At 37.7% G+C, this 14,686-nt stretch overlaps 1 protein-coding gene across 2 annotated transcripts in view; it reads left to right on the top strand.

Annotated features, from left to right (window-relative positions):
- The window catches only part of adamtsl3 (ADAMTS-like 3), a 245,072-nt gene that overhangs the window by 203,308 nt on the left and 27,078 nt on the right, over window positions 1-14,686 (top strand). For both annotated transcript variants that reach the window (XM_048183676.1, XM_048183677.1), the window contains 2 exons: window positions 9,499-9,626; window positions 9,718-9,846. In XM_048183676.1, the coding sequence (XP_048039633.1) occupies window positions 9,499-9,626; window positions 9,718-9,846 (257 nt within the window). The remainder of the gene's footprint in view (window positions 1-9,498; window positions 9,627-9,717; window positions 9,847-14,686) is intronic.

The following is a 14,686-nucleotide window of genomic DNA, read 5'->3' as shown; positions in this document are numbered from 1 at the left end:
GGCGAATGTCATGGCGGTCAAGCAAATCCACCGTATTTTTATTTTTTTGTAGTGAGTTTTTTATTTAGACCTCAAATATGTGACTCCTATATAAACTTTGCGCCTATTTTACATTTTTTTTAGATGTTTTCGGAGACTGTTATACTGTCAACTTGAGATTTGAATCTGTGGCAGAAGGAAGTAGTTCTGCACAAAAGAGGGTTTTCTAAAGCACTCAGTTGTTGTTGTTATATTATAGGTTTTATTTCCATTTTTTTATTTCCTAAAATAGCAAGGAAAAGTTGTCTGTGGGGACAAAATACGTTTTTGTTGATGTGTTTAGCAAATATGTATGTTAAAAGATGACATCAGTAAATCGTTGTTACAAATATATTTTTACACATGTACTGTGTATGGCGACGCAAATGGGACCTGTGTTGTAGAATGACCCTTCAGAAGTTGACTTTGACAGCTTGATTTTATGCTAAATTTCCATTGCGTGTCATATCCATGAACAAATTGTATTTTATTGGTCTTGGAATTAAATTAATTGATTGATTGATGATTTTTGATGCCACATCATCTCTAGATCCTTGACAGAACTGATCTCAACTCAAACTGGCAAGCAAAAATAACTTTTTTTCTAAGAAATATGAAGTTCAACTCAGGGGAAAAATCTTGTTTTCAGCTATAACCATTTTTGTCTTATTATTATTTTGGATCATGCACAATCCTTCTATAATACTTTATTTATTTATTATGCTCAAGTTATTTTGACCACAGTATTGCTCAGAGCTGCCAAATCATTTGCCTCCCACTCTTTTGTTGACAGCCGTGTTTCTGTGCGGTCTCTACTGCGTTACTGCCATCAAAGCAGTGCAGTAGAATGCCACTTGACTCCAAAACCTCACTGCCAACTCATGCCAGCCAGTGCCAACCCAGAATGAATGCATTCCACTCCTACAGAGTAATATTTACAATTTGATCATGTTATTCTTTTCTCACTGCAGGTATTGGGGATATTTTAAAAACTGTCTCGTTATACAGAATTCATTCCAAATTATAGCGTGCCAGTTTTTTTCCACTGATGGGAAGAAACAAAAACTGTTTGTGTATCTGTCTGTCAAGATGTTCAGCCAATTTGTGAAGGTAACAGTTTGGTAGGGTTTTATTATTTATATTATGGGTGTATCGTGTCACAGTCACGGACTTTCAGTTTGAAGACTGGACCTATGGAGCCACAACTTTTTGGACTTTACTGAGTGTTTTTGTCATCTTGCTGTCACCTGCCTTTACGACGACAAGACCCTGAAGTCACTGTTCTGGATCAGGACGAACTACCAACACCCCATGGACCTCCCAGACATCACTGGACTGAACTGGAGAAGAGCTATCATCTGGTGTCTGGAGAGCGTCACATCCCGGTCCAGAACACAGCCAGACCCAGAGCCTGAGTCGACTCCATCGACCACGGAGTACTCATGTGAGCCCCCGCAGATGGAGAGCTACCACCCACCGCCGACCCTCACCCCGGAAGTGGAACTTGACCAGGGGTGTGAGCCCACAACATCACCCGACGAGGGAGAAGTGACTACGGATGATGAGGACTGGCTGATAAACTTCAACGAGGAAGTATCAACTCCCACCCTATCCCACCCGGTACGTTGCGAAAAACGCAGAAAATCGAACCTGATCCGAATATTTTTATGACGGACGGAAGCAGTGTGTAAGCGTGATTGACATAACGTGAGGTCGAATTAATTTTTTTACGTGCGAAATTTTCGGACGTGAATTTCTGACTCGGGGCCCTATAATACACCCGGCGCAATGCGACGCAAGGCGCAGCGCAAGTGTGTTTGCTAGTTTGCGTCTGGCGCCGTTCGCGTTTTCCCGTTCAGCGCCACGTCCTTAAATTAGTAAATGCATTTGCGCCAGTTAGTGCGCCCATGGGCGTGCTTGTCTAAAAAAGAGGTGTGTTCAGGCGCATTGCTGCCGCATTGCTATTTAAATTGCCATGTAAATAGCAATCCGCCATGGCGCGAGCGCATCTTGCTCTTAAAGGGAATGGGAGATGACGCTCTGATTGGTTTATTGAACGTTACGCACATTACTCATTAAGAGAATAGGGACAACCCATTTCAAAAATGCGCCCCGGCGCACGGACCGTTTTTCCGTCGTTAAAATAGCAAAAGTGGATTTGGACACGTCCTGAGTGCACCTGCGCCGTGCGCTTTACACTTTGCGTTTAGATCGTTAAAATAGGGCCCTCGGTGTGCAAAGACCTTTACCGTTACTCTGTCAACTTTAGTGACACAGTGACGCTCAGTCAGTCCTCCAGCCCTGCCGGATGTTGGCAGCCCTGCGCCTTCTGCGTGGAAGCCTTGTTATGACGTCGAGCCGCAGGTTGTGTTACCACCAGTAGCATCAGTGCAAGAGGTTCCTCTGGCTACTTCGCTCCATCTCGGCCTGTTGACCTGTCGGCTCCACCTTGGCTCCTCCCACCTTCGGCTCCACCGGAGACCCTTGGACTTGTGGCTCCACCGGGTTCTCTTGTCCTTTCGGACTTTCGGCTCATACGCTGTGCTCTGTCCCTCCACCCCTATGGCTCCTTCCCCTCGGCATCACCTCTGTCCACCATCACACTGGCTCCACCTCAGCCATCGGGTACTCTGGCTCCACCTCAAAAGTTCGTTGGCACGGCATCGCCGAGATCTCCAGAGCCAGCGATGTTGCTTGAGTTCTTTGGCTCTCCTTCTGCGCCTATGGATCCATCTGCCGAGTCTCCATCGGTCGTCCTCCTCGACTCCAGCGTGGACTGTCGGTACTGGTGAGCTCTGGGTCTGCGCCACCAAGGACCCTACATCTGCGCTTCAGGGAGTTCATCATCATCCCTTCACCATCCCATCACTCCAGCCTCTCACCATCACTTTGCCATCTCCTCATCCACCTCCAGAACCCCTTCCAGACCTCCCTTAGTTGTTCCATTATGGTGCTAGAGCGCGCCTTGCCGGAGGGGGGTGAACTGTCATAGACTTTCAGTTTTTCATTTGTCATGTGTCGTCTTTGTTCAATTTAATATAATAACCTCTTGCATAGTTTAAATTGTTTTGTCCTGTAGTCTTTTTTTCTGCCTAGCTCCGGTGATTGGCACATCTGGATGATGTTGTCTGATATGTGTTAGCATGTTGGTCGTATTTCCATTCATATTCCACATGGGGGACGCACAAATGATTTTGTCTCAATATAACAGTGGAAACAACTTAAAATACTCCATCGTTTTTGGTCATACAGATAAGAGTAAGACATCATTCGAAACAGGATGCCACTTTCTGCCATCCCAGTTTCCTTTCTGTGAAGTTTGTGGAGCGCGTCACAAAAATGAATCGCAACTCAGCGTATAGGCTACTAGCAAGCTCTTGCGTGCCATCTGAACTCTTGTTTTGGGTTGGTGCATCGATTGTCTCTTCTTCTTCTGCTCTTTTTCCTGTTGTGGCGGTTAGCAAACAGCGTGTCATTACTGCATGCGCCCCCTTCTGGATTGGAGTGTGGATCACCTGTGACTGACTGTATTCATCGTCTGACTGTATGCACCGAACCGTGACGGTTCAGGATGAATACATGTACTGTTACACCCCATATATGTATTATTTCAGTTATATGAAACAAAAGTTTGGGGTCAGTAATTTTTTGTTGTTGTTGTTTTTGAAAGAAGTCTCTTCTGCTCACCACAGCTGCATTTATTGGATCAAAAATACAGTAAAACAGTAATTTAAATGAAATGTTTTCTACTTGAATATATTTTAAAATGTAATATATTCCTGTGATCAAAGCTGACTTTTCAGCATCATTACTCCAGTCACATGATCCTTCAGAAATCATTCTAATATGCTGATTTGATCGATTCATCAAAGAATGCTGAAAAAATGCATGATTATTTCCACAGAAATATAAAGCAGCACAACAGTTTTCAAAATTGATAATAATCAGAAATGTTTCTTGAGTAGCAAATGAGTATATTAGAATGATTTCTGAAGGATCATGTGACACTGAAGTCTGAAGTAATGATAAATCGTGTCCTGTGCAATGACAACCTCACTGGAGAAACAGCAGCTCTGTGTGATGCCATATGTCTCCATTCTCCTCCCATTCGCAGCTCCTGTGGCGTTCATGGCCCCAGGGCCGTCTCTGCTGTGGCGCTTACATAGCGCTTCTTATTTTTGGCCAAATGTGAAGCAAAACACAGCCGAGGTGATTGACGTTCACAGACTCTAAAGCTGTGTGAAGTCTCACCCTTTCGTGCTCTTTTATTCAGATGTGTCTTGGCACCACTGCGATTCTCTAAATCAGATCCTAACAAGGTTGCTTTACTCCTAGAGCTGTGAACGGGAAATCACACTCGAACCAGTGCGGTTTCTGCTCCAGGTGGTAATGGTATGATTGATATATAGATGAAACATGTAATTCTAAGGTAAGCATCGCTATTACTAATGCTCATATAGTATTGTAGGGTTAGTGATTGTGCTCGAATGATACCTTGAATCATGCAGCTTGTTGAAAAGAGATGTGCTGTTATGTTTTTAAGCAGTCATCTTTATGGTTTTCACTGTAAAACAAGTGAAAAGTCATCCAAATCATATCTAGAATAGATTATATAAAGTGGATTCTTTTGACTAGTAAATAAACCACCCAGAACATCCTAGCAACCATATAGTAATACCCTAGCAACCACCCAAAACATAAACCTAAAGGGTGTTGGTATCGATATGCTCTGTGCAGTGTTATTTTAGTATTATTTACATACTATTACAATATTTATTAAAATATTGAGTTAAATTATACATATTTTTTAACTCCTTAACTGTCACTCCCCTTTTTTCACATAGACATGAAAATGCACTATCCAAACTTAAATGGTTGTTATTCAAGAATGCTTTGGAATATAGACCTAAGGTTGGTCTTGTTTTAAAGAAGACATTTGGCAGATTATTGTAGAAGTGAAATAAAGTTTGTTTATGAAAATGTATAAATATATATTTTATATATTTGCAAAACATGTGGTACTCTAAAATTGTAAGAAAGTATGAACAAGTTTTGGTTGATATCTCAAAAAAATGAGCTTTCAGTAAGATTTTGTTTGGATGCAGTACCAAACGTTTTCATTAGGTGACATCCAAGCTCCATTACTGACCATATGAGGGCGCCTCCCTATATATGGTTTGAGTGATCTGAACCATATATTTTCATAATTTTCACACAATTTATGAGGTAGACATCCTTTTCAGAAGTAGTATGGGCAGTTTGGCAGTATTTACAAAAGTACTTACAAATAATTTGCAAACTATTAGTTTATAGTTAATTCAGAGTTAATATATTGTAGTTTCTACATTGTTAAAGGTGCTAAAGAGGATCTTTTCATCAACTGAGAAACCAAAGACTGTTAGTGAGTTTTTGAAATGAGCGCATGTGTAAGAACCCCCCTCCTTCACAGCTCATTTCGAGGGAACGCCTCCCAAAACTCGTGCACGAGTATTGGAACACGAGTGTTTACCACCGGCATTCGCTGTGTCGTGTTAGTGGATTCATTATGTCGGACTCACCGCAGGTAACTCATAATCTGCAGTTGTTACTCCTGTCTCCTGACAAAAACATTGAATGCGGCGCCTGTGGAGTGTGGAAAGTTACTGGAGCGTGCAGCCGCGCTCGTCTCTCACAAGGAACGTCATGGCAGTGATTGACAAGCCAGAGGGCCAATCGTTTACGCGATGATCGCGTAAACGATTGGCTGATGTTTTTAAGGCCCTACCTCGTGCACAGATGATGTATATTAATATTATTCCTTTCAGTGCACCTAACAAATAGTCTTTTATCAGTTAAGACAGTTTCAAGTAATATTGCAAAAATGTATAAAACAAAACATCCTCTTTAGCACCTTTAATATATTAATATATAGGCTGAGTTCTTCATTCATTGTCACTGTAATCAACACAGTTATTATTGTTTAATCAGCCCACATTTAAAGAGTTAAATCATGTTTTTTTTTTAAATGTTTTTTTTTGAGAGCAGCAGTGGCAGTGTGCCGTTTTTTGTTTGTTTACCTAATAGTGATTCTGATGATCGAACACCTGCTCTAAGTTGAGCTTGGATGTGCGCATATTACTTTTTATATATATATATATATATATATATATATATATATATATATATATATATTGTCAACAACATATTAACTGTAAATAGTCTCACTTTAGATTAGGGCACAGAAAATGGGAATATGTCATTAATTAAATGCTTTAAACCAACATTTATTAGACATTAATTGCAGAGTCTACAACTATGAATTAACTATAAACTAATAGTTTGTTAATGATTTGTAAGTACTTTATAGCTGTATGCTTATTATAAATTGTTACCAAAATATGTTAACACAGGAACACTGCAAAAAAAATCTTTTAAATCAGTATTTTTGCCCTGTTTTCCAGTAAAATATTTATTAAGATAAAGATATATTTAGATATAAATAAAGATATATTTACTCTAACCACAAAGTTGCGTAAGACTTGTTTTCAGACAATATGCCTTAAATTACATTCAAATTAAGTTTGTATAAAACAAGAAAAAAAAGCAATTATCTGCATGCAAGTTCTTATTATTTTCTCCCAAAAGACGTCTTGTAATCATTATTTTTTCATTAAATGTGGCATGTAAGTGAAGTGTAGGATAATGTTTGTGATTGTGAAACAATGCTGCCATTGTCCCGAGGTTGATTTTTTTCCGCACACATTTGTGCCTGTGAGTCGGTCCAGACGTGCCATCACATTTTAGATGATATCTTTTCTATGAGTTCGATACTTCAGACATGACTCAGCTGGTGTGTTTGTATTAGTGGGTCTGAATGAGTGGGCTTTCATGAGATGTGTGCTGGATGGGATACAATGCACATTTTGTGCCGGCGTCACTTTGTGGGTTTGGGTGGGAGCAAATGGAGAGCTCACTACACCCTGGAGGCTTCTAACAGATCCTGACTTTCTTAATCACTCTGTCTCTGTTCCAAAACATAGAGAGCTTCCATGCTGTGTTCTGTATTCATAGGCAACTGGCTCATAAGGCAGCATCCTTACTAAAACGTGTGTGTGTGTGTGTCTTTTTTGAAAGAAATGAATACTTTTATTCAGCATGGAAGCATTAAATTGATCAAAAGTGACATTAAATACCTTAAAGAATTCTGAAAATATGAAGCAGCACAACTGTTTTCAACATTGATAATAAGTATAAATGTTTCAGCAAATCAGCATATTAGAGAATGTTTTCTGAAGGATCATGTGACACTGAAGACTGGAGTAATGATGCTGAAAATTCAGCTTTGCTTTTTTTTCTAGTTTTGAAAACATAGCCAGATATTACACTGATACCTTCTTTGGTGTTATTCTGTTATAGGATCAGTCTAAGAATTTTAAAACTTTTTGCTCAGGAGGCCCACTAGACCTCACAAGTGTCAGATGAACTCCCTGAGCAGCACAACGGCGTCTGCACAATAAACACTTTAATCAGGTATATAAACACCTCCGAGGGTTCATCACGCTCACTCTGATTGACTCTTCTGGGATTCCTGATTGCTGTAGGAGATCACGTGAAGAGCGAACCAGAAACAGAAGAGTGGCAGAGCCCGAGGGAAACCTGTGATTGATATACAGGAAATAAGAGATTGAACCAGATCTCGACCTGATCCGATGGTGTGACTGTTGATTAAGACACAATCGTGGTGTGTGTTTTCATTGAAAGGGCACAGAGTGCTGCATTGAGCTCCTATGGTTTCATTTCTGTAATATATCGAAGCCAGTCGTTGTTTTAACCCAGATACAACCCGGTTTAAGTGAGTCTCTAATTGTGTTATGCTACATTTGTGGGTTAGGGAAATGCGATAAAACGGTTATATTACTGAGCTCTACCTTTGAGGAAGGTGTAACGGTCAAGTTGGAACATGTGTGACTTGACAATGAATCACATTACTGCCTCGGCATCATTGAATTTCTGTCAGAGTTACGAATCACACTGTTTGCGGATACCATAGAAATGAATTGCCAAATGTGAAGCCTTAAACTGAATCCTACCGTTGGTATTTCTGTGATTTCTCTTATAAAACAGTGTAAATTCTAAGTCTAAATAAGTCTCAGAATGTGTCTGTGAAGTTTCAGCTCAAAATACCCCACAGATCCTTTATTATAGCTTGTCAAATTTGCCCCTATTTGGGTGTGAGCAAAAACACATCATTTTTGTGTGTGTCCCTTTAAATGCAAATGAGCTGCTGCTCCCGGCCCACTTTCCAGAAGAGGGCGGAGCTTTAACAGCTCAACAACAACAAAGCTGGAGAATCTCACGCAGCCAAAATGACAGAAATTGATCAATTTATGGAGTTGATTCAGTTTATCGACTATCATGTGCCGTCATGTTAATCTTTTGTGCAAATCCAGCGTTTGTGAAGTAGTCCGGCGTAAAATGACGCAAATATATAACACTTCACCGACTTTATAGGATGCCGTCAGTACTGTTTGTGTCACTGTGCATCAAATGTTGAGGAAGATTCTGAGCTAAAATTCATGGACGTTTCGTTTCTGACATGTGCTGTAAGCAGTAGACCAATCACAACAGACTGGGCCATCTGACCAATCAGAGAAGAGTAGACTCTCGGAAAGGAGGGGTTTAGAGAGAACAAATCCTTAACTGAGCTGTTTCAGACACTGTGAGAAAAGAGCTGATGCTGCAATGTATATTATAAGAAATTGAAAGTGTTTTTTGACCTTGGATAACCTATTGTAGGAGACCTTCAAAACTAAAAACTGAATCCTACCTTTGGTATTTTACATGACTTCTCTTATAAAACAGCATTTTTATTCAGTGTAAATTAGTAAATAAGTCTCAGAATGTGTCTGTGAAGTTTCAGCTCAAAATACCCCACAGATCATTTATTATAGCTTGTCAAATTTGCCCCCTTTGGTTGTGAGCAAAAACACACCATTTTTGTGTGTGTCCCTTTAAATGCAAATGACCTGCTGCTCCCGGCCCCCTTTCCAGAAGAGGGCGGAGCTTTAACAGCTCGTGCTTCAGATACTCAACATCAACAAGACAGGAGAATCTCACGCAGCCAAAATGACAGAAATCTGAGCTGTTTCAGACACTGTGAGAAAAGAGCTGATGCTGCAATGTATATTATGAGAAAATGAAAGTGTTTTTTGACATTGTATGCATGTAAACCTATTGCAGGAGACCTCCAAAACTAAATTAGGAACCTTTATTCTTAAATTGCATAATAGAGGCACTTTAAATGATTAAGCTATTTTCCCACAAAAGCAGTTTATTCAGTGTAGAGAAGCCTCTCCTCCACTGACATCCATTAAAAAAGGCCTCTGGTCTCTTTCCCTGTTACACTTTTTTTTAGTTATTTGAAATCTTCCCTTCAGGTGTCTTTGACAGTATTCCCTGAACTCTGCAGCTGATTGAACGCATCTCTCTTGCCCTCCCCAGGGTATCATGGGACAGCGGTGGAGAGGTACACATCGCCAGCCCCGGCGCCAGTGATGTGGGCACCTACAAGTGCACTGCCACCAACGAGTTGGGCTCCGATTCAGAGACAACACATGTTCTGTTGGCTGGTGAGACATTGCACACTGTTGCTCTCTGTAATGACTGTTTCTGTAATGACTGTTTTATATGCAATGTGAGCTGTTGTCTTTTTTCAAACAGAAACTCCCACGATCGCTGCCTCACAGAGAAACATGTCAGATCTGAGGAGTGCCAGTCTGAAGGTGGTGGTTGGAGGTGTTATTACTGCCCGTTTAGGTGCCAACCTCACCCTGGAGTGCCCTGTCAAAGGTGAGGGACGATTTCACAATCAGAAGAAAAATAGGAAATTATATTTTGCATCTTTTAAGAAATCATCACGTCATAAAAAAAACATGAAGCATATTCTTATTACTTTAAAGTGAACAAAGATGATAAATTATAGAAATATTTTATAATTATATATTCTAATAAGCTTAATATATTCTCCATTGCAGCCTCAATTTATATGCTTTAAATACTTTAAATACTTTAAACATGTTTGATGTGTGCATATCCTATGCTTAATAGCTCTTGTCCATGTGGTTTTGGTGAAAGATTCGACTAATTGGACAGAAATGATGTGTAAAGTCAACAGGCTTTCAGGATGCTGGGCCCCTTCTATGGGATTTATGCTGTGCTGCATCATTTACTACAGGCAATCTACTGAAAAACAGGCCTCCTGTTGGTCTATTGTACTACAATATTCTTTATAGAGCTGTCTATAGATTTCTACCTATGCAATGAGTGGTCTAGCGAATTTTAATGGACATCATTCAGATATAATTAAAGTCTTGGTGAATGATATTTTAAAATAAGACCAGTTTTTGGGATTTTTCGGTCCTAAAATGACTGCCTGTTTCTTTGGACCTTCACCTCACCTCACAAGATCAACAGCCTCCTTTAGGGTTTCAAATTTCATAAGCCTAAAATGGACACTATCTCCCTTTCACCTGCTTTTTATTTGCTTGCTTATATTAGGGCTGGGTATTGACACAAAGATGCAAATTTCAAGATTTGATTTGATTAACAAGCTTTTGATATCAATTACTTAGGATATATTATATATATATATATATATATATATATACAGTTGAAACACTGATTGATCGATTACATGAGGCATGAATGGATTTCAGTAAGATGTACTGTATCTTTCAACATACCTTCTGATGTTCATGTTTATTTTGTGCTGTAAATAGTAGTAAAGCAGAAGAGATGATCAGTTAACGTGTGCTTTGCTTTACCTGAGGCGACAACAGCGATGGTCACACCACATTAAAGAGGGCCAAAATGGTATTAAGGGGTGCATAGCACTGAAACCCTATTGTAATTGTTAAAATTTCCAAGGATCAGCATTCTCGCCTAAAAGTTATTGGGCAGACCAAACAGTAAAGTCGTAGAGACTTGAAATTTTGAGGGCTGGTAGTACTCACACTACGTCTACAGCGTCACCACAGCTCGACCCGATCAACCTGACGGGGGCGCTACAGCGGTTGAAAAGTATGAAATCAGTTATAACTCCTAAACTGTGAGGCATATGCTAAAGTGTCTTATATCGTTGGAATCCGTGGCTCAAGACAACCTCTCAGACAAAGGCCTCAGATTTGACCCTCGCCCTGGCAAAATTTTGGGGTATTTTGGATTTTTTGAAAAAAAAAAAACACTTTTGCAAACTAGTCCTAGGTTTTTGGCCCGATCGGAACCAAACCAGTGCAGCAAGATTCTCTGGAGTCTGATTGTCAATAATAAAAAATAAATAAATACATTAAAAAATAATAAATGAAATAATAATAATAATAATAATAATAATAAATGAAATTTCGATTCACAGTCCCTAAAGGCCACCAAAACGTTTGAAGTGAGCAGAGCTACTTTTACAAAAATGGCTATAACTTATGAACAGAATAAGATATTTTCACCAAACTCAGCACACCTATGTAAGAGCTCAATCTGTGGTCATGTGAAAAAGGGCACAGCAACTGGCCACTTGGTGGCACTATAATATGGAAAAATCTTAAAATGGCTATAACTACGCAACCCTAAGTCTGACTGATATGAAAATTGCCATGCGTTGTCTTTGTCCAAGATATCAAGACTGCCTTTGAGGACATTCGTCTTGAAAAAAGTGACCGCCGGCAGCCAATGAATTTTGAACACCTATTAGACAAGGAGGCCAATCGGAACGAAACTCGCTGGGCCTGTTTGACTTTGAAAATTTGAAATAAATTGGCCGCCGGGGGACACCTCATTTTACGCATCACATGCACAAAGGATTGTGTATCATGCAATTTTTTGCACACGCCCAGGAAATTCATACCACATAGTAGAACTCCTCATTCTGAGCAACTTTGCCTCTAGGACTGCCACTGTCCATCGAATCGTTCATTAAATATTGGATATTATGTTAGTTTTTTTTGTTTTTGGCTCAACCTCTGTGGCACATTCTTTGGACTCTCTAGGTCAATAATTATAATAATATAATAAATAATATAATAAAAAAAAAAAAAAAAAAAATTGAACTTTGGCGTTTGGATAGCTATAGCTGAGTCATTTAAAAAATAGACGTGGCCAAGTCTACCCAAAAGCCTAAACGGAAACTCGTAATTTCACATCATTACGTGCGGCAAATGATTCTAAAGAAGCATGCAAACTTTTATGGAGATCGTCCCATAGGTGGCGCTATAACTGTTAAAAAAGGTGTAGAAACCACATATTTCCTATAATAAATTGCCTGAATTGGCTATAAATGGTATTTTCAATATATGGTCTAGGTGGTTATATGCTTAAATAAAACATTTACACATGTGCTCAAAGGCTTTAAAGGGCTTGAACCCCAATAATTGCTGCTTGCAGTTATATTTATTGTTTGAGTAATAAAACTGACAGAATTTGAATTTGAAATGTAACAAAGCACAAAGCTTATAGTGATTAATTGGGTGGGAGGCGCAGCACAAAGTTCTGTTCATTCATCAACTGAAAACAGCATAAACCAAAAGATTGATTTAATAATCAATAAAAATGAGAATCTAATATTGAGAAATCTATTTTTTTTTTTTACCCAGCCCTAGTTTATATAAATAAAGGCCTCTCTCAGGCCACTCTGTCTGTCTTCACTTCCCGCTGCAATTATATAGAGCTGTTTATCTGGTGATTTGGTTGATGCAAAGAACACCTGCTGTTAACAATGGCCTCGCTGCAGCAGAAAGAAATAAGTGTCAGCTGTTCTCTCGTGCTTTCATCACCATCTGATTCCATGAGATGAATAAACGGGATTTGAAGAACGCGTCCAGTTGGCTTTGACAGAAAGGACGGCATAGGCAGCCACAGAGCAGTGCATTATGGGTTACGATGTAAGGAGATACTGTAATTGAGCGGTTAAACTGACGGTGTGGAGAGATGTGTTGTTAGAGGAGCACACATCCGGATACACACCCCTGTACCACAGCCGTCTGATCCAGGTTGCATGCAGAGCGTAATTCAGTCTGTGTTTATCACGCAGATGGCTCCGTTATAAAACCTAGTGAGCTGACTACATAGACAGCTTCCATATAACTTCAAAAGTGACTGGTTTTGGAACTTTCTACGTAGGTGGCTATCCTGTGCATCATACAAGGAGAACAGTATTCAATTCAAGTTTATTTGTTTAGCGCTTTTCACAAGACATATTATTTCAAAGCAGCTTTACAGAAAATGATTGTTTCACTGTTAAAATCTAGGGATTATTCTGTTATCAGTCAAAGATGAGTGTGTCAAAGTAATGTCCATATGGCAGTAATGTACAGCTTCATGTATTCATTTAAGCTGACACAAGGAGTTACATTATTAGTGTTCCTAATAATTATAATATATGGACAATATTACAATATTTGGATAATATTATATTCCAGTAGCTCAACATTAGCATCTTGCTGAGCTTGTTTTTTTTTTTTTTTGTAAATAACTCTACACTACATTTTTAATACTTTCCAGTATTAAATAAAATATAATTTTGTGTATAATCATTGGACCACATGAAAAAAATGGAACATAAAAAGATCTGTTATTGTCTAGCAATAAACATTAAATAAACACATTTTATTTTATTTTCAACAAATGGTGAGAAAATATTAATTGTGAACCTCGGAAAGCCAAACTGAATATTATATGAGCTGTTTTATGTTTTGATCATTTTATGTTTATAATATTTTTATAGTGTTTATAGTTAAAATGCTAACAGCATAGAAGAAAAAATGGAACATAAAAAAAATATTTTTTCCTGATATTTTTAATTGCCTAGCAATAAACATTAAACAATCACGTTTTATTATTTTGTTTATTTCATTTATTTATATCTAGTATTTATTTATTTTTTGTTCATTTTTTATTTATAAATTGTTATTTATATAGTTAAACACAGCAAGATATTGGAATAAATCTATTTTTTCTGATTATTTTATTGTCTAGCAATAAGCATTAAATAATCACATTATTCTATTTTTTTTATTTCATTATTTTTTTCCTGTTAATTTAAAAATAAATTATTATATTTATATAGTTAAACACAGCCAGGTATTAGAACAGAAAAAAAGGAACATAAAAGTTTTTTTATTCTGATCATGTTATTGTTAGTGTTGGTCTGGCTGTATATATATATATATATATATATATATATATATATATATATATATATATATATATATATATATATATATATATATATATATATATATATATATATATATATATTGATTATTGATATTGATTGTGAACCTCAGAATATGAAACTGAATATTATGAGCAGTTTTATTTTTTATTTTGTTTAAAGTTAAAATGCTAACAGCAGAAAAAAATGGAACATTGACTAGCAATAAACATTAAACAAACAAGTTTTATAATTATTTTTTATTTATTTATATGTATTATTTATTTACTTTTTTGTTTTGTTTTTAAAATATGCTTATAAACACAGCAAACTTTTTTCTGATTGTTTTATATTTTATTGCTAGAAATGAATAATCACATTTTTATTTTATTATTTTTTCTGTTATTTTTTATACAAGAAAAAAATAACAGAAAGAAAAAAAATCTATTTTTTTCTGATTACATTATTGTCTAGCAATAAACACATTAT

Source organism: Megalobrama amblycephala, linkage group LG3 (assembly GCF_018812025.1).
Source record: "Megalobrama amblycephala isolate DHTTF-2021 linkage group LG3, ASM1881202v1, whole genome shotgun sequence".
NCBI classification, from domain to species: domain Eukaryota; kingdom Metazoa; phylum Chordata; class Actinopteri; order Cypriniformes; family Xenocyprididae; genus Megalobrama; species Megalobrama amblycephala.
The sequence above is the reverse complement of the archived record's forward strand: the minus strand, read 5'-3'. Positions and strand labels throughout refer to the sequence as shown.